At 43.4% G+C, this 20,308-nt stretch overlaps 1 protein-coding gene and 1 long non-coding RNA gene across 3 annotated transcripts in view; one reads left to right on the top strand and one right to left on the bottom strand.

The window, feature by feature from the left end:
• SNX19 (sorting nexin 19) overlaps nucleotides 1-7,817 on the bottom strand; it is a 39,328-nt gene extending 31,511 nt beyond the window's left edge. For both annotated transcript variants that reach the window (XM_037038286.1, XM_037038287.1), the window contains exons 1-5: nucleotides 5,618-7,817; nucleotides 3,724-3,862; nucleotides 2,598-2,698; nucleotides 2,357-2,476; nucleotides 373-503 (exon numbers count right to left, since the gene is read on the bottom strand). In XM_037038286.1, the coding sequence (XP_036894181.1) occupies nucleotides 373-503; nucleotides 2,357-2,476; nucleotides 2,598-2,698; nucleotides 3,724-3,862; nucleotides 5,618-7,315 (2,189 nt within the window). In that variant the 5' untranslated portion in view covers nucleotides 7,316-7,817. The remainder of the gene's footprint in view (nucleotides 1-372; nucleotides 504-2,356; nucleotides 2,477-2,597; nucleotides 2,699-3,723; nucleotides 3,863-5,617) is intronic.
• LOC118981499 (uncharacterized) overlaps nucleotides 1-20,308 on the top strand; it is a 325,802-nt gene that overhangs the window by 66,446 nt on the left and 239,048 nt on the right. The window lies entirely within an intron of this gene.

Below are 20,308 nucleotides of genomic sequence, written 5' to 3'. Positions count from 1 at the left end.
TGCAACTTCTGAGCCAAGAGCACCAGGAGTGATGGGAGGCAGATCAGCAATGGGCCTTAGCTCTCAATGGGAAAGAACACCTCAATCTTCCAGGAAAATGGAAACGGGGAGTATCTGTGTCCTAGAGTTTCTCTTCCAGTCACAAGTCCTGGGTTGGCTGGGGCCCTGGGTTCCCACGGCAGGACAGACGCACAGTGGGCTGCTCAGGTGGGGTCTCAGGTTCCTTCTGGTGGAGCTCTGAGGAGTCTGAGGTCTGGCTGGGCAGAGAACTAGTATGTATGGGTCATCTCCTTTCTTCTGGAGCTTGAGAGTTGGGGATGGGCTTGGGCTGAGGATTGGGAAAGGGCCCCGGGTGACTGAAGGGCTTCTCACTTGCTAGCCTTCTTGCCTTCTGTCTGGGGCTTGCTTTCTGTCTCGGCCTCACTCAGCTCCTCTGTAGGACTCTGGGGTTCAGAGCGAGGAAAGGCTGTCTTCAAGGTGTCCACGATAGCATTCACCACCATCTGGAGGGGTCAGAGGAGCAGGGTCAGACAGAAACCACCAACGAGCTTTACTATATTCTCCTGGTGCCTTGTGGATGGGGCGACAGCTAGGATGGGGCGACAGCTAGGCTACCTAGGGGAGCCTTATTCATCAGCCCAGGCAGACTCACCTAATAACTAAGTGGCAACTATTCTTCCTATTCTCTATGGCCATAAAAATCTTTCTCACAGAGTCAAGACAAACAACATCATGGGGAAAGAAATCAAAAGAAACAATGGGATAAATAAAAACCTGAGAGTTCTGCAGGCTGGTGAAATATTTTTCATTTTCAGCTTCTTTGTATATAAAAGAGTAATTTTTAGATCCCAAAGTGATACATTCACCAAGATGTGAATAAACAAATACACCATTAGGTGGGAATATATGAGGAACAGAAAGAGTGAAGATTACCAAAATAAGAAATACAGTCTAAAGGCACATAAAGCAAGAATATGTTCAGAGTAATTCACACAGAGGAAAGAGCTGACGTTTCCAGTTAATTCGAACAATTTTTCTTCTTTAAGTACATAAAGAATAAAAACCACTCAGGTCAAAATTGAGAAATCTGAAGTTGATATACACTTCTCTATTCAGAAAGACTAACAAAACTATCCTCAATGAAAAGTAAGAATCATCTGTATTTCTCAGAATGGGAAAATGACATTTAAATATTAGCTTAAAAAAACTGTACAAATGAAGCCCTGTAACACTGAGGAGATGTCTAGGCTTCCCTGGTGCCTGTCACTAATGAATCCTGCTGGCGCGCGGAGCGGCGCTGCGGCTCTCGAACCCGCCCCTGTGCTAGCCCTCTGCAAGGGCACGGCCAGCAGGGCTAGGACAAGGCTGGAGTGGCCCAGTGAAAGTACAGTCAAGACTCTGGCCTAATAAATGAGGGAAAGGACACAGAGGGGAGCACTATAAGCATGCAGAATGTGTTTAAAGTGGCTTAGAAAGTACAACTTGCTCGCTAGGTTCACAAAATTGTGGTCTGTGAGTAACGTCCTTGTCTATTTGGTTCACTATTATATTATGAAGCGCTAGTACAGTCATAGCTAAACAGCCAGGCAGTAAGCAGATGTTCAAAGAATCAGTGAACTAACATGTCCGTGTGGAACTCTGGGAATTTTACCTTATGCAACTCTCTCTAGTTTGCAGTGAATGTCTCCTAGCTCCTACCAGGTGCAATTCCACTTGGTCCTTTTCTCCCCTGAGTGAAGTCCAGATGAGAAGGAGGAGGAACCTCTTCTACTGAGTCATGTTTTCTAACCTTTTGAAACATGATACCTTTTTATAAACATAAACCTCGGACTTCTGCCTTGGAGTTGGTGATCACTGCTTGCAGGTTCCAACGTGTGACACAACTGTCTTCCTACCACCTCCGAGGTCCTGGGATACCCTCCTGAAGAAGGTACAAGTCTCCCCACACTCTGTTCTCCACAGAGAATCCCTACACCAATCTAAATCCAGCTTAGTGTCCTGCTTTAGCAGCTTCCTTCCTGCATGACCAACCCGGGGAATGACCTTCACCTCTAGAAAAGACCTTCCTGCCCCCCACCTATCTATGGAGGTATAGATATATCCTTACATTCCTCCACTAGAATTATGTCCCCAGGAGACATGTGTACACTTACAGTGCTGAAGATATTCAGAGTTGCTCACTGTAATTCAGCAAGATGATGACCCAATCAAGATTTGGGAACAGGTCTTGAAAATTCCAGTCCATGTTTTACTGACTCCTCTGTGCTGCCTCTCGCTACCCTCCACCCCTTATTTTTAAAGCACCGGCTCCACTCCGATGAGAAACTAAGGCTGGGCCCAGTGGCCCAGCTGGTACCTTGTCTATTCTGGAGACCATGAACGGTTTCTTGACAAAGGCAATACGAGCATCTGTGTTCAGAGCAAGGAACTCCTGCATCTCCTCACTATGAGCGATTTCAGGAATGGCACAGAGTTGCTGCAAAAGACACAAGAAGCACTTCAAAGAGAAATTTCAGTCCCCTAGATCTCTCCATCTTGGCTTGGGTGTCTGTCTGGTGGGTAAAATGAGTGCAGAGCCGAAACGGAAGGATGCTGACCTTTAGGAATGATTCCAGGAGGCTCTTACGGGCTTCTACTCTGTCACTATCCATGTTTCCAAATGGAAGATCTGGAAAGAGCTTTTTAGGACCCTTCACATCTTTAAAACAAAAAGTTCATTCACTTAACATTCATTAAGAGCTACTCCATATAAAATACATCATATATGTAAAAAATCATAGCTAATGAATATATTTCCCTGGGATTTTTCATTTCAAGAGTTCCAAATATACCCCAGAAACATAATATATACAGCCTACTCCCATTACTGTTAATATAAATGTGTAAGAGGTGAGAAGGTACACTGGTTATAAATGAGGGCCCTGAAATCCAACTGCCCAAGTTTAAATTTAGGATACAATTCTTCCTATAACTACCTTCAGCAAGTTGCTTACTCTTTCTCTGACTGTTTCTTTTCTGTAAAGCAGAGAGAGTAACAGTATTTATCTCACAAGCTCTATGAGAATCAATGAGCTAAATACACATGAGGTGCCTAGAAGAGAACCTGGCCTGTGTTTTCAAGGCTGGCTCAGGAGTGGCTGTTGTTATTAAGAAAAAAAACACATAAGTGAAATCCACAATTTATGCCTCAGCTTATTAAAATGTTTCTTTGGGTAATCACTAGCTTTTTTTTTTTTTAAATAAACAAAGCACCTGCTTAGTTTTAGAGTTAAATGTAAGGACATTTTCTTATTGTCCCTATGTCTTACAGTATACTTAAAAAAGCCTGGCTGTTAAAGAAAAGTTGGCAAGGATTTCTGGGTAATATTTTAATATTTAAGAGCAATTAATCTATGAACCTAGAAAAGGTAATTAAATTCCTCAAGCTACGTCACAGACATAAGGGGAAATGTGAAAGCTTCTTTCTTCAGCTTAAACTAAATGGGACTCCAGAACAAAGCATTCGGTGACAAAAAAGCACCTCAGGAACAGTGTGCCCATGGCTGTCCAGTACTAAACACAAGTCACCTGAATGCAAACTGAGGGTGGGGGTGAGCAAGGACCCTTGAGGCTGCATTCTCTGCCTCCGTCCCTCCCACAAACCGACAGGCCACCAGCCTCTCAGATCAAGGTGGCTAGAAGTGAAAAGCAAGCAGGTATCCCAGGGCTGGGGAAGCTCCTGACTTTTGATGAACTTTCGTAGATCTGATTTCTCCTCCAGACGGGTCTGCAGATTCAGGAACTCACGGTAGCGACGATTTACGGTGTGGTATGCCAGCTGCTGCAGGCTGCTGCTGTTCTCGCCGTCAAGGACCGTCTCATACTGTTGAGTGAATAAATTTGTTCACTGTATCAGCTCAATAGCCACACATTAAGAGGAGAGTAAACGTAAAGGAAGGGATCTGTTCTTATTCTGTTCCCGAACCTACCAGGTCTGATTGCTCCTGTAAGTTGTAATGAACAACTCAAATTCCAAGGGTGACTGAATTTTTAAGGAATGAGATACATTTCGAAACAAGGTGGCCCGGAAAGTGAAAAATGAGTTTTACTGCTCTCAACTCCTTCCTTCTCAAAGCTCCCTCCTGCAAACACTTTCATTGACACAAAGGGCTACATAACTCTTCTTCAAACCCCAAAGACAAGGCATAAAAGAGAAGGTGCAACACTGGTAAAAATGATACCACCTCTTTCACCCCTGAGTTATGGTGTTGGAAACATCTTGCCATTATATTCAACCTGTGATTATGTGTATTAGTTGGGGAGAAAACAATTCAAAACAGCTGATGAAAAAAAACTTGTCTGCAATGCATTTAAGGGACATGTTTTTTGTTTTGCTTAGGGCAGATGAATTATTTTGGGAGCTAAAGTGAATATTTTTCTTTCCTAAGTACATATCATCTCTATTTTGAGAAGTCATGTGAAGACTGGATCTGTCATAAGGGGTTAAAGTTGGCTGTCTTCATATGCTTGGAGGGGTAGTACATGGGAAAAGAGAAGGTGTACTGTATGTTCCCCCTGAGCCAACACCCTGAACAGCGTGAAAGCTGTAACTAGGCACAGGAGAAGACTTTTTTGACCGAGTAGTTAAATACAATGAAATGCTGTGGAAGAACTATGTATGCGCTTGTTCTCATCAGAAGCAGGTTACTGCTGTTTCGTTGTGGTATTATAGTGTGGGCAAGGGATGGAAGAAATGATATCCTTATTGGCGGGATTCGAGGCTGGTGTTTTAAAAATTTCTAGAGCCAGAGAGAAAAAGAAAAGAATTCATTAGGAGCTGACATGAGCAAAGTAGTCCATCAGACCAGTAAAAGGCCTAGGTAAGAGACAGGTAAAAATTCCAGGTGGGCTTTTAAATTTGGAGTACCTTGAAGTTATAATGCTTTCTGTGGAATATTCTACTCCTTGAGGGACCATCAATACTGATACATCCCCAAACCTGACTGTACCTCCACATAACTTGGGCTTCTTTTCCAATATAAAGATTCTGAGAGGCTCTTAGATATTCTGAATGAGAATTCCCTAAACTGGGTCCTCAGTTTTTTTTTTTAAATACAACTTTCCAGAAAACCTGGAGGCAGCCTATGCTAAAGCCTGGTTTGGGGAACTGCTGCTCTAACTGAAACAGGTATCTGATACATAAACCCCGTTTATACCATTTCTGCAAAGTAGTTCCCACTTCTGTGCTTAAACATCTCTGGGAACGAGGAACTCACTGTCTTCCAAGGTAGGTATGGGTAAACAACCTTCCTTCCCAAACAAAGTACAAAAGACATCAGTATTTCTAAAAGGAAAGAAATTAGCAGGAAAAAGGTATGGAAAGAGAATTTCTGGACAAGGCTCTAGACTTTGGAAACTTCTGAACAATATGACCCTCAGTAGCCTGTTAGCTAGTAGCCTAACCCTGAGATTCTAGATTGTTTGTGTGGGTACTGAATAGAAGCCTACTCAGCCCTACAAATGAACTTCAGACTCACAGCAAAGAGTAGCTCCTCTCCCTCAGAACCCTAGCTTCACTGACCGCTTTCCAAACCCATTCCAAGCCCAGAGTGGGTGACCACAGTTCCAGTCCTGTTACCTTCACCGTGTAGAGTGTGTATGGGTGGAATCCGGTGCCACTATGCTCTCGAGCAGTGATGGTGCCAGTGATGCGGAGGTTCTGGATGACAACTGGGCCATCTGGACTGCTCAGGGGCTCAAAGCTGAAGGTGGCTGAGCTGAGAGGACCAGTTGGAGAGGAGGAAAGCAGAACCTGTGGCAGACTAGGGTCTAAGGAGCTCACACCATTGGTAAGATCTTTCTTTAAGCATGAGGGGCGTGGCGGGCAGGTCCTTTCTGGACTGGACAGCAAAGGTGTAAGAGAGGTAACGTCTTGCTCCACCTCCCTGTCTGCAGTGTCAATCTGAATGTCTGGGGTGGAATTCAGCATGGAGACCAGCAGGCCTGTTTCTGTTTCTGTTCCTGGGCCTTCCTCAGCCTCTGCTCCTTCAGTTCCTTCACATCCCTCACCATCCTTAGACTCGAGAGATTGGGAGCCCTCTAGGGCACACAGGGCATCTTGGATCCTGTCTGACAGGAAGGTGCCTGGGGTCATGAGCATGATGGTTTCTCTGCTCAGTTCAGACAGTGGAGACTCCAGCTCTGTGTCTCCACACAGGAACAGAGGGCCTCGGATATCCGGCTGGAGGAAATGAGAGGAGCTGTTCCCCAGTTTCCTTTCTTCGGGACCTCCACCCAAATCTCCCTCTATAGCTTCATGGCCTTCTTCAACTTCTGGCGAGGAGTGCAACAGTCCCTCTGGCTCATTACAGTTTAGGAACACCGGGGCTGCAGTGGGAGAAGGAGCTCTTACTTCTGGCGGACTCTGTACCTCAATGACCAGTGGCAGAGATGTGGGCACTGAGGGCTGTCCCGGGGCACTGGCTGGGCAGAGTGGTTTAACCACTGCTGTATCACTTCTCTTCTTGGAAAAGATGCCCACGAGTACAAGGTGAATCCAGTCAGGATCTGACAGCTTGCTGATCAGTGGTAAGATCACATTGCAAGTAATGAGTTCGACCACAACGTGGCGTCCTGTCCGAGTCTCCAAGTGGGGCTTTGGCACTAGTCCTTGAAGCAACAAATTCACAATCCCACGTGTATAGGTAACCTCAGCACTGGAGCTTTGTACCGCAGGATGTGGAGCAGTCGCCCTGCAGTACGCCTCCCAGAGTTGGGAGCGCTCAACTGTCCCACTCTGCTTTCCTGCTGTAGCCTCCTTTGCCCGAATATAGCTCTGCAGGTGACGACCGCAGAGGGTCAGAACCCTTTGGGTAAGAGCGTGACTGTCCACCAGGCCCATCCTTCTCCGCAGCTCCTGGGCCAGTCCTCTCATGGCTGCCTCCATTTCTTCCTCGAAGGCTGGCTCCTGGCTCACGGAGCGATACCAGGATGACACAAAGTCCCGAATAATCATCTGAATGGTGCGGTTGATCTCCTGTTCCAGCTGCCTCTCTGCCTCGGGGTCTGGGGGGCGGATGGCCATTGGGATGAAGCGTTCCAGATGCAGTCGACCTGAAGCCCCCACAATGGCGTTGGAGCCCAGCCATCCTCCCAGCACCATGAACGACGCAGACAGAAGGCAGAGAAGCCACACATTGACCAGAAAGTGGATGACCAAGAGCCAGCCAAGCACGACCCCGACAGCCATCAGCTTCCGGCTACTGAGCAGGTCACTGAGGCCATAGCTGGACACAGCTGAGGTCTTTTGTAGCGAGGACACTGTTTCTGCCTGCATGGTTGAAAGGACGATGGGGATGCCCCAGATGACTGCCCTCTTTCTATTTTATTTCGGTGTTGGGGAATGGGGCATAACTCTGTCCCTGATACTAGGAAATCTGGGGTGCTATTCGAGACCCTGGCCGAGGTTCTGGGCCCTCGTTGTCCTACAGGCACCGCAAAGCGACAGGAGCAGTTCTGCTTCCCGCCCCCGCTCCGTGGCTCTCATAGTGTCGGGGTTGGAGAGCCTCGTCGCAGCCTCCGGAAGGCAGTGCGGGGCCTTAGGAGGTCTCTCCCCGAACACTTACTAACGCCGAGGGCCGGGCCAGACTGCACGGGTCCCACACCGCCAGGGCGGCGCGTCCAGACCGAGCCCAGGCGCGTGATGGGCTCAACGGTGTCTTCTCCGGCTTCAGAGAGGTCCTCCGCCGGCACGGAGGAGCCGGGACGGGAAACTGCGCTCCGCAGTCCCAGATTCCGCCCGGGCTTCCGGCCGGCGGCCGTCAACGACAGCTTCCGGGTCGCGGTCGGCGGGATAAGGCATTCTGGGAGAGCGGCCGCGAGACGCAGACGCGGCGCTGCTCGGCGCCCCCTGGTGTTGAGAAGCAGGCACGACAGCAATTAGGTCTCCTGACCTGCGAAGTGCTGAGTGCGCAGTTGCCAGGAGTGTAGGCAAACGGCCAAAGTGGCAAGGAACCCCCAAAGACCCAGACTCCGAGCTCTGATTACTAAATGACGTCAGCCAACACTTTTTACTGCTTAGGAAAGACTCTCAATTCAGTTTATTTAATCCCATGTGCGCATTTCCCACTGAATCGACGACACCTTTGAATGTTCACTGGTTTCCTCCAATGCACCCCTATCACTCCCAATACGCAGCTCTCCGAACTTATTCTCAGGAATTGCAGAATACAAGACGTAAAACGTTGATACAAACATAGCTTTGTTTCTTATGTTTCTTAAATTCGTATACTGTATAGCAAAATCATATTTGTGATTTGGAATTATTTGCTGGTGGCATTACCCAAGCAAACAAATATTTCAAGCATCTGCCATAGTCTATCACTCTGGAAGGTAGTGTGGGGGAATAAGCAGTCCTTGTCCTCAAGGAGCTTGAAGCTAACTAAGGAGACAAGTCCTTGGATCATTAGTGGATATGTAATAATGCAAGTCAGTATGGGGTACAGTAAAATGCAAAATCTTACAGGTATTCATGGGAAAGATCACTTTGCAGTAGATTGCAGTGGTTAAGGGGAGCCTAAAAGAGAAGGTAGCTTTTATGCTGAATCCTCAAAGGTGAGAATTTCTTTCCATTCCCTTTCATTTCTTCTCCATTCCTTCCCAAATATATAGGAAAAGAAGGTAGAGATAGAAGATGTATTTTCAGACCATTCTTTTAATATGTTTGCTTTGGAATGGGGTCTATGTTTTATTGTTTTTGTTTAGTAAATGTTTCTTCAGTTTCTAGGCAGACAAAATTACCGATAAAAAGATTAGAAAAGACAGTAACACTGACCATGCATAACTATGTTTGTGCCAGTTTCATGTGAGGCTGGCTCCCTTCCCCATCTTGGTCCCTAGAACCTCTGTCTGCAATGTGGTTGTGTTTTTTTTATTTTTTATTTTGGCACAGATTGTGCGTGATTTATATAAATCTGGCTATGATGGCCCATCCTCCATGCTGTTAGCAGCCTTTCGTCATCACAACATGAGTTCCCTGATACTTAGAGGAATCTCCAGGCAAACTCCCACCCAAAATTGTGTCAGCAAGAAGCATATTTTGGCTGCTACTCTCATCTTCGTTTCTCCTTTTGGGATAAAGGTTTTTTGAGTGCAAAAAGAACCATTTAGATGTGGGGCATAATTTATGACTATCACTTCTAAAGCAAAATTTTGATTTAGGATCAAAGTGTCCACAAAGCAGACTGGGCACATCCCTGAGATTCCAGAATACTGGTCTCTCCACTGTGGCTCTCCTTCCCACAGCAAAGGAACAGGGGACAGGGGGACTGCCTGTGTTTGTCCTCCCAGACCATCCTATTGTCTTTGGGGGCAGCTGGGAGATCACATTGATGTTCTGGAGAAATATCCCTGCTACCTAAATGAGAACTAAAATAAAGAAGCGGGTAAGGGAGGGACTGATAAAGATTCTGAAGACTTCCCTTTGACAGTTCAGAGATAAAGTTTACTCCACAGCATAATCTGGTCTGTTCAGAGTAGTAAGAAACTGATTTTGAAAGTGGGTGCTGTGCCAACTAACCAGATGGTCTGGAGCACCAAGGTAGCCAAGAGTACCTTCCTGATTCTGAGGTGGATTTGATGAAGAAGCAGAGCTCTCAGATGAACATGCCAGTGCAGTTGTCATTCTGACTGGTGTGAGTTTCCGCCTAGGGCGCTGGGGCAAACCCCAGTCTCCAAAGAGACTAATCACTGAGAGGAGGTGAAAAGCAGGCCTGAGGTTTGGTGGGAAGAGGCTGGCTGTTTGGACACAGTGCTCACCATCTCTTGAGGTTGCTCCTTTTTTCCTTCCTACTATTTCTCAAAACATTATAGGCATAGTCCTAGAGTGCTGGGTATAACAAGGCTAACAAGACACTGTAGTTTGTCTCAAGCCTTCTCAGTATAGTTAAAGGACAGAGACACATAAATTAGATCACTGCAATTGAACATCATCACATGTAGGATGACATCTCTTGCAAGAGATGTGTGTGCAAAGCAATGGGAACACTAAGGAGTGGTGGTCAAGTGGGGAATTGGCTGGTGCCAATAAAGTCTTCATAGAAATAAAAAGATATAAGAAAGTTTTTTAGGTGAATGTAGGGTAGGTAGAGCAAGGGGAAGAGGAGGGTGTAGTTTGTTAGACAGAGGGAGCAGGGACAAAACAAGCAGGGACCATGAGCAAGGGGCCCTGCAACAAGAGGCTGTTTTACAGATGACTCAGGCCACACCTTGATTTTCTCTCAAAAAACAGAACTCATGGGAACTTACTAAAGGGAAGGATACTGATTGGACAGGTGACTTGAGAAGAACTGATGATTTGAAATTACCACTGGTAGAATTAGAACAGGTCATTTTCATAGAAGTAGAATCCCTGGGTCATAAGGCAATTCCATTTTTAAATTTTTGAGGAAATTCCACACTGCCTTCCACAGGGCTGCACCAATCTGCATTCCCACCAACAGTGCATGAGGATCCCTTTTCTCTGTGTCATTGCCAACACTTGCTATTTGTTGATTTATTGATGATAGCCATTCTGACAGGTGTGTTGATACCTTATTGTTGTGTTAATTTGCATTTCTTTTATGACAAGTGATGTTGAGCATCTTTTCATATGTTTATTGTCTATCTCTGTGTCCTCTTTAAAGAAGTGTCTATTTAGGTCTTTTACCCATTTTTAAATTGGATTGTTTGTGGGGTTTTTTTTTTTTTGGTGTTGAGAAATATATATAAAGGAACCTGAAATGCTAATTCAAAAGCATATATGCACCCTTATGTTTATTGGAGCATTATTTATAATAGCGACGATTGGAGGCAGCCCAAGTGTCCATCAGTAGATGAGTGGATAAATAGCTATGACTTATTTATGCAGTGGAATACTACTCAGCCATAAAAAAGAAGAAAATATTACCCTTTGCAACTGCATAGATGGGCCTGAAGAGCATTAGGCTAAGTGAAATAAGCCAATCTGAGAAACACAAGTAACATATGATTTCACTTATATTTGGAATCTAATGAACAAAATAAGCTAATAAACAAAATAAAGACAGACTCATGGATGCAGAGAGCAGACTGACAGCTGTCAGAGGGGTGGTGGGTTGCAGGGCTGGGTGAAAAAGGTGAAGGGATTAAGCAGCAAAAACAAGAACTCAGACACGGACAACAGCATGGTGCTTACAAAAAGGGAAAGGGGGGTTGGTGGGAGGTCGAAGACCCTAAATGGGGTTTCATGAGGATAGAAGGAGACGTGACTTAGAATGGTGAATACACAGTACATTATACAGGTGGTTTATTGTAGCATTATACACCTGAAACATACATAAATTTTATTAACCAATATTACCCCAATAATGCAATAATACAAATGAACAAATAAATAAATGAATATTCAGCTTTCTGGTAAAAAAAAAAGAATTAGAACAGGGAAGTAATGAAGGCCATGTAAAAGAATAAAGAGTGACTAAAGACATAGCTGAGGTTAAATGTCTCGAAACTGAAGTGGCGCCCAAAAGTACTGAGTTATTTTCTCCTGTGACATTTAGTATTTTCAGTATAGGAGAGAAGAAAGCAGAGGGTTGTTCTTTTGCAGCACTTGGGATATCAGAGCAGATGAAATGAAAGAATAAGTGGTTAAGAAGCTGACATTCTGAGAATAGAACTGTTAAAACTTAAAATCACGATGTCTTGGTGTTTAGGGGAAGAAATGAAGCCAGGAGAGAGAGTGTGAGTCTAGGTTTGGGTGTGCTGGGGAAGGAGTGAGCCAGAAGGAAGTTTGTGTTTACAGACTGGTCTGTTGTAACCTGTGTTGGTTTCCTATTGCTGCTCTAGCCAAATTACCACAAACTTACCGGCTTGCAGCAACATACATCCATTCTCTTACAGTTCGAGAAGTCAGAAGTCTAAAACAGGTGGGAGGCTGTAAGGCTGAGCCTGTTTTTTCGCCCTTTTCAGCTACCTGTGTGGTCCAGCTCATGGTCCCATGTTGCGTCAGCCTCTGCTTCTCCTTCTTTCCCTCTTACTCTCCTGCCTTCCTCTTTCTTCTAAGGACCTGTGATTACATTGAGCCTTCCCAGATAATGCAGGGTAAACTTCTCATCTCGAGAGCCTTAACTTCATCACATCTTCAACGTCTGTTTTGCTTGTAAGGTAGTAAGTCATAGGTGCTGGGAATTGGGATGTGGACATTTTGCGGGGGGGAGGGGGCACTTATGTGACCTACTACAAAGCCTAAGTATTTATATGTGGACACATTTTTGTGATGAGGAAGTCTGGGTGTGACCATGTAATGATTGCCCGAGGTAAAGTATGGAGAACTTGTGATGGATGAGGAAGAAATTTTGAACCTGGTTTCAAGAAGATGAACTACATGGGACTGGAAGTCACTGCTGCTAGGATGGAGAAAAGGACTGTGGTCTTGGTATGAAAGTTCTCAGTAAATGAGAGGAATGACCGGAAGTACATCAATGACATAATGAGAGGAGTAGAGTATGGTAATAGGAGGAGAAAATTTGGCCGAAATTGGAAAATGAGTCATTTGAAGCCATCAAGAGTAAGGATGTTGCCAGAAACATCTCAACACCCTGCCTTGGATGCAGCACTGAAAAAGAAATAGCCCTTAGAGGGCAGCAGGCAGTTTTCTGAGGAAATTCTATACTGTTTTCCACAGTGGCTGCACCAGTCTGCATTCCTACTAACAGTGCACTAGGGTTCCCTTTTCTCCACAACCTCGCCAGCACTTACTGTTTGTTGATTTGGTTATGATGGCCATTCTGACTGACGTGAAGTGGTATCTCATTGTGGTTTTAATTTACATCTTTCTAATGGCTAGTGATGCTGAGCATCCTTTCATATGTCTCTGGGCCCTCTGTATGTCCTCCTTGGAGAAGTGTCTGTTCAAGTCTTTTGCTCATTTTTTAACTGGGTTTCTTGTCTTCCTGGAGTGGAGTGGTGTGAGTTCTTTATATACTTTGGAGATCAAACCCTTGCCCAAGATATCATTGGTAAACATATTTTCCCATATGATTGGTTCCCTTTTCATTTTGCTGATGTTTTCTTTAGCCATGCAGAAGCTTTTTATTTTGACAAGATCCCATTTGTTTATTCTTTCCTTTATGTCCCTTGCTCTAGGGGACCTATCGGTGAAAATACTGCTGTATGGAATATCTGAGATTTTCCTGCCTATGTTCTTCTCTAGGACTTTTATGGTATCATGACTTATATTTACATCTTTTATCCATCTTAAGTTTATTTTTGTGTATGGTATACGTTGATGGTCAAGTTTCATATTTTTGCATGCAGCTGTCCAGACCTCCCAGCACCATTTGTTGAGGCTATTTTTACTCCATTTTATGCTTCTTCTCCCTTTGTTGAACAGCACAATTTACAATAGCCAAGTGCTGGAAGCAGCCTAGGTGCCCATCAGTAAATGAGTGGATCAAAAAACTGTGGTACGTTTATACAATGGAATACTACACAGCAGAAAGAAAGAAGGAGCTCCTACCCTTCACAATAGCATGGGTGGAACTGGGAGCATTGTGCTAAGTGAAGTAAGCCAGGCAGTGAAAGACAAACACCATATGATCTCACCTACAAGTGGCACCTAATAAACAAAACAAATAAGCAAGCAAATATATAACCAGAAACATGGAAATAAAGAACAAACTGACAGTAACCAGAAGGGAGGGAGAAGGTGTTAATGGGGGAAAGAAGGGAAAAGGTTGTCAAGGAACATGTACAAAGGACCCAAGGATAAAGCCAAAGGGAGGGAGATTGAGGGTGGGAGGTGGGAGAATGTGGTGGGGGGGAAAGTGGTGGTGGGAAAATGGAGACAATTGTACACGAACAACAATATAAAATAAATAAATTGTATCAAATATGACATACAAATGGAAACAAAATAAAAATGGAATAACACTGAACTACTAAAGAGATTTAGACTTTTTTAATATATTTTATTGATTATACCATTACAGTTGTTCTATTCCCCCCCTTCAATCCCTTCCACCCGCACCCTCCCTCCCCCACCATTCTGCCCCCCTTAGTTTATAACCACGTGTCTCAAGTTCTTTGGATTCTATATTTCCCCCACTATTCTCGCCCTCCCCCCTATCTATTTTCTACCTACCATCTATGCTATTTTCTGTGCCTTCTCCCCCCTTCTCGCCCTCCCACCCCCCTGTTTCTAACCCTCCATGTGTTCTTCATTTCTATGGTTCCACTCCTGATCTAGCTGTCCTCTTGGTTTGCTTTCATTTTAGGTGTGGTTGTTAATAGCTGTGTGTTTGCTGTCCTTTCACTGTTAATATTTTTCATCTTCTTTTTCTTAGATAAGTCCCTTTAGCATTTTATATAATAAGGGCTTGGTAATGATAAACTCCTTGAACTTGACCTTATCTGAGAAGCACTTTATCTGTCCTTCCATTCTAAATGAAAGTTTTGCTGGATAAAGCAATCTTGGCTGTAGGTCTTTGGATTTCATGACTTGGAATACTTCTTTCCAGCCCCTTCTTGCCTGTAAGGTCTCTTTTGAGAAATCCGCTGACAGTCTGATGGGTACTCCTTTGTAGGTGACTGTCCCCTTATCCCTTGATGCTTCTAGGATTCTCTCCTTCATTTTGGTCTTGGCTAATGTAATTATGATGTGCCTTGGTGTGTTCCTTCTTGGGTCCAACTTCTTTGGCACTCTCTGAGCTTCCTGGATTTCCTGGAAGTCTATTTCCTTTGCCAGACTGGGGAAGTTCTCCTTTATTATTTGTTCAAATATGTTTTCCACTCGTGGCTGTTTCTTTCCCCCTTCTGGTACCCCTATAATTCGGATGTTGGAACGTTTAAAGATGTCCTGGAGGTTCCTAAGCCTCTCCTCATTTTTTTGAATTCTCATTTCTTCATTCCTTTCTGGTGGGATGTTTTGTTCTTCCTTCTGGTCCATTCCATTGATTTGAGTCCCAGTTTCCTTTCCATCACTATTGGTTTCCTGTGCATCTCCCTTCATTTCAATTAGTTTAGCCTTCATATGTTCCTCTAATTTGTGACTTTGTTCCTCTAATTTGTGACTATAATCTACCAGTTCTGTGAGCATCCTGATAAATAGTGTCCTGAATTGTGCTTCTGAGAGGCTGGCAATTTCTTGGTCGCTTAGAGTTATTGGCTCTGGGACTTTGAGTTCTTCTTGTGCCATCTTTCGGGTTGTTCGTGCCTGTTCCATAGCAGGATCAGAGCCCTAAAGTGTTCACTAGAACAGGGCAACTAAGTCGCTGGGTTGTGACGTTGTATGTGGGGGCGGGGTCAAAGAGGGACTATGGCGTCCTGTCCGCCGCCTGCTGCCACGGCCCTCACCGGTGCCGCAGTTGCTGCCGTCACCGGGCCCACGCGTTTCGTCCCACTGCTCGCGAGTGCGCCACCGCCGTCAGCCCTCGCCCCCTGGGGCCTGCGTGGTTTGTCTCACTGTGCGCGAATATGCGCCCGCGGTCTGCCCCGCACCCCAACTGGTTCCCGTCTGCCTGCGCGCCTGGGTCGGGGGCCCTGTCCTGCCCGACCCTGCTCGCTGCTGGCTCCGCCCCTCTTACCGTCCCCGTTGAACGGTTAGATGTAGTCGGACTTCCGTATAATTCAATTTTCTGTCCTTTGGTTGTGTCTTTGTTTCTCCAAACCTTTGTTTTATTCAAACTTGGTTGTGGGAGAAGGCACAGTGTTTCCACCTATGCCTCCATCTTGGCGGAAGTCCCAATTTGCATTTCTTAATCCCTTCATCCTTTCACCCATCTTTCCAACCCTTCTCCCATTTGTCAACCATAAAAATATTCTCTGTATCTATGAATTTGTTTCTGTTCTGCTTGTTCATTATTAATTTTTAAAGGTTCAATTGTTGATAGATAGGTATTTATTGCCACTATATTATTCATATTTTGAATCTTTTTTCTTCTTCTTCTTCTTCTTTTTCAAGAAGATTAATTAACATTTCTTGTAACACTGGTTTGGTGCTGATGAATTCCTTTAGGTCTTTCTCTTCCGGGAAACTATATTTACTTTGATTCTAAAGAATACCTTTGCTCAGTAAAATCATCTTGGTTGTAGGTTCTTTACTTTCACCACTTTTAATATTTCTTGCCAATCCCTTGTGCAAAGTTTCTGTTGAGAAATCAGCTGAGAGTCTCATGGGAGCTCCCCTGTAGGTAACAAACTGCTTTTCTCTTGCTGCTTTTGAGATTCTCTTTCTGTCTTTAACCTTTGGCATTTTAATTATGGTGTATCCTGATGTGGGCCTCTTTGGGTTCATCTTGTTTGGGACTCTCTGTGCTTCCTGGACTTGTATGTCCAGGTTAAAGAAGTTTTCCATCTTTTTTTTTTAACATAAGTTTTCAACTCTTTGCTCTCTTTCTTCATTCTGGCATCCTCATGATGTGAATGTTGGTACACTTGAAGCTGTCCCAGAGGCTCCTTATATTATCCTCAATTTTTTGGATTCTTTTTTTTTCTATTTGATGTTTTGATTGGGTGTTTTCTTCTTCCTCTTCTTCCAGATCTTTGATTTGATACTGTTTCATCTACTGCACTATAATGTATTCCCTATAATGTATTCTTCATTTCTGACTTTTAAAAATGTTTTCTAGTTCTATTTTTAATGTTTCCTATCTTTTTGTTGAAGTTCTAAGTAAGTTCATCTACTCTTCCCCTAAGTTAATTGAACATCATTATAACCAGTGTTTTGAACTCTGCATCTGTAGATTGCTTTTCTCCATTTTTTTAGTTCTTTTTTTTTGAGTTTTGTTCTGTTTTTTCCCTTTGGGATGTATTTGTCTCCTCATTTTGGCTGCCTTCCTGTGTTTGCTTTTATGTATTAGGTAGAGTTGCCGTATTTCCTGGGCTTGGTAGAATAGCCTATGTAGTGGTATCCTCTAGAGTCCAGCGGCACAGCCTCCAAGTTCACCTCTCCTGGGCGATCCAGGTGTGCCCCTCCCCCAGTGTGAGCTGTGTACACCATCCTATTGTAATTGAGATTTGATTGCTTTTGGCACATCAATGGGAGGCATCTACCTGCAGGTCGATTGGCTGCATGGACTGGCAGCGACCACCATCATGGTGTATGAGCTGTGCAGGGGCCCACACCACAAGGAGGGCTTACTTCATCAGGTCTCTGGTGCCTGTTGGGTCTCCCCCTTGAGTGTGTTGCTTGTAGATGTTCTTGGGTGGTGCTTCAATGTGATGTGAAACTGTCCACTGGGTGTGCTGGCTCTGGGGCTTTCCAGGAGGTGAAGGCCAAGGTCAGCCACCACTTGTGTTCTTCCTGGGGCCAACCAGCATGAGACACACAGTGATCTGCAGATAGCTGCTATTTATGCTGGGCTGGAGGTGCCCAGAAGAGGCCAAGCTATGAACCAAGGCTTGCTGCCTCTAGTGTTGGGCCTGGGACCATTTAGCAAGTGGTAAGTGGCACTTTAAGACCAGATTCTACTTGTTCGAGAGGCTTTAGAACAGTTTGATGTATGAACCAAGACAGGCTATTTGTATGAAAAAGCCACTAGAAACAGCTTGGGTGGGCCTGCATGCTGGGTGAAAATATCTTAAAGAATGGGACAGGGGTCTCAGGGAATCACCAGGGTAGTGCAAACACTGATAGCCAGGTTGTTGGAGACTAAGGTATGGGACTCGCCTGCTGGCTCTGTTGGGGAAGGGCTCAGAGAAGGAACAACATAACAATCTGCCAGTGCCTCCACCAGTGCCTCTCTCTGGGATGAAGCTGCCCTTCCAGCTCTAGCCCTGATGCCAGATAATTCAGTCCCTTCTTATATGTCCCTGGTGCCTTTTGATCTGCTGGCCCATTGCTGAGTAAGGCTGTGTTTGGGTGCTTTAGAACAAACTCCTGGGACTAGAAGTCTTCCACCTGACTCAGTCACTGTCCCCACTGGATTTTACAGCCAGAAGTTATGGGGACTTCTCTTCTTTGCACTGAACCCATTGTCTAGGAGGCCTGGTGTAGGGCTGGGACCATTCACTCCTCAGGGGGTAACTCCATAATTATGCCTCCCAATTTTTATCCACCCACCACACATGTGTTGGGACCAGCCCATTTGGCATCTCTGTCCCTCCTACAATTCTCATGTGGCTTCTTCTTTATATTTTCAGTTGTAGGACTTTCATTCAGCTAGATTTTAGGTGGTTCTAGATGATGGTTGTTCTGTAGTTTAGTTGTAATTTTGGTGTGGTTGTGGGAGGAGACCAGTACTGCATTTACTTGCACTGCTGTCTTGACAGAAGCTTGAAGTAAAATCTTAATTGTTGATTATGTGTAGCCAAGCAGAAAATTAATTACCTGGAATATATGTTTAAAGAAATCACTTAGACTGCAGCGTAGAAAGCAAGGAGATAGGATATATGAAAAAGATACTAAAAGAAATGGTGGATAAAATAAAAATTTTAATATTTATATTGTTAGAATCCCAAGGAAGGTAACAGATAGAATGGAGAAGAGAAAACATTTAAAGAGTTTTTGCAGGGTATTCTAAGCAGTCTTAAAACCAGGAATAAAAACATAAATATATAGATTCAGGAAACATTAATAATATAAAGTAGATTAACAAAGTCAAAGGTTGATTGTTGAAAAGAGTAATAAGAAAAAAATCAAGTGAAATCAATTGAGAATATAAAAGAGAAATGATAAAATGTTAAGAAGAAAAAAGAAGAAATAGAAAAGATTTAAGTAAAATAATTTTATTATGGAGAATTTAAACAAAGATAAAATGAAATAAATTAGAAAAAATGAAATTAAAAATAGTCTCAAGAAGAAATAGAATATCTAAATATACCTTTACATCTATTAAGTAAATATGAGTTTAAAATTTTACCACAAGTAGAGTTTTACCAGCCTAGTGTCCTAAATATATTCCAAATGAAATATGGCCACTCCAAATTTGTATAATCTTATATAAACTCCCAAAGAGGATAAAAAGTGCATACTTTGCTCATGGGTATGGTATAGGCTTGGAATCAAAATTAGAGAAGACAGAAAAAGAAAATATATTGGCTAGCCTCTCTCATTGAATTAGATCCAAAAATATCTTAGAGTATGGGTAAATTAAATCCAGTAAAAAAAAATATGTATATATATATATATAATGAGGTGGTTAACATTAAAAATTTATGGTAATCAGCTATGACATTAACAGTTAAGCTATGACATTAAAGGAGGAAAATCTGTATCTTATCTTAGTAAATGCAGAAAAAAGCATTTAATAATATAAAATATCCATTTATGATTTCAAAATAAAAATAAAGCAAACAAACCTCATAACAAACTATGAGACTAGGACATTTCTTAACTTACAATGCCATTATGAATGGAAAACATAGAAGCATTTGCCCATGCAATTATTTTCTTATATTTAAATATTTTAAAAGCTCAATTGAGATACAATTGATGCGAAATAAATGGCACATACTTCATGTGCACAAGTTGACAAGGTTTTACATATGCACACACCTCTGGAAACCACCACTGCACTAACATACCCATCATCTTCAAAAGTTTTCTGCCTGTCTGCCCCTCCCCTCCCCAGAACCAGTGATTTGCCTTCCTTCACTTTAGGTCAGCTTGCATTTTCCAGAACTTTGTACAAATGAAATCATATACATGTATGTGGCTTCTCTTACTAAAATAATTATTTTGAGGTTCATCTCTATGGTTGTGTGGATAAAGTTTATTCTTTTTTATAGCTGACTAGTATTCCATTATATGGCTATATGATAATGGGTTTATTCATCCACCTTTTGAAGGACATTGGATTGTTGGATGTTTCTGACCATTACAAATAAGGTTGATGTAGACTGTTGTGTATAAGTCTTTGTATGTAGATTTCCTGTCATTTCTCTTGGGAAATATTTATAGGGGCCTGCCAAAGTCTCTGAACATCATCCCCATTTGCTTCTGATATATCAAGCACCATTGATCTGGTGGGTCATGTAGTCCATGCAATGGAGCAGTCTCAGCCTGAACCTGTTGTGGAGACTTCTCTTCTTCTGGGCAAACTCAAAAGTAACAGCTTTGGGGGTTACTTTGTAAAGGGGCTAGAGTAATATACTCAAATAAGAAATATATTACCTTCACAATCCAAAGAGGTCCTGTAGACATTATACCTAGGATATATAGGGACATTTTGACATATATCAGACCACTGAACTTCTAGAAACTTCACTGAGAAGAGAGGCATCTGAATTTTTATTGCATTTATTTCCTACCGTTTGATATGAAAATCTTACCAAAAAGTTTAGAACAGTTGCCAGTTCTAGTTTAGTAGCTCAT

Source organism: Sturnira hondurensis, unplaced genomic scaffold (genome assembly GCF_014824575.4).
Source record: "Sturnira hondurensis isolate 20B ecotype Veracruz unplaced genomic scaffold, ASM1482457v3 Scaffold0024152, whole genome shotgun sequence".
In the NCBI taxonomy this organism is placed as follows: Eukaryota; Metazoa; Chordata; class Mammalia; order Chiroptera; family Phyllostomidae; genus Sturnira; species Sturnira hondurensis.
The sequence above is the reverse complement of the archived record's forward strand: the minus strand, read 5'-3'. Positions and strand labels throughout refer to the sequence as shown.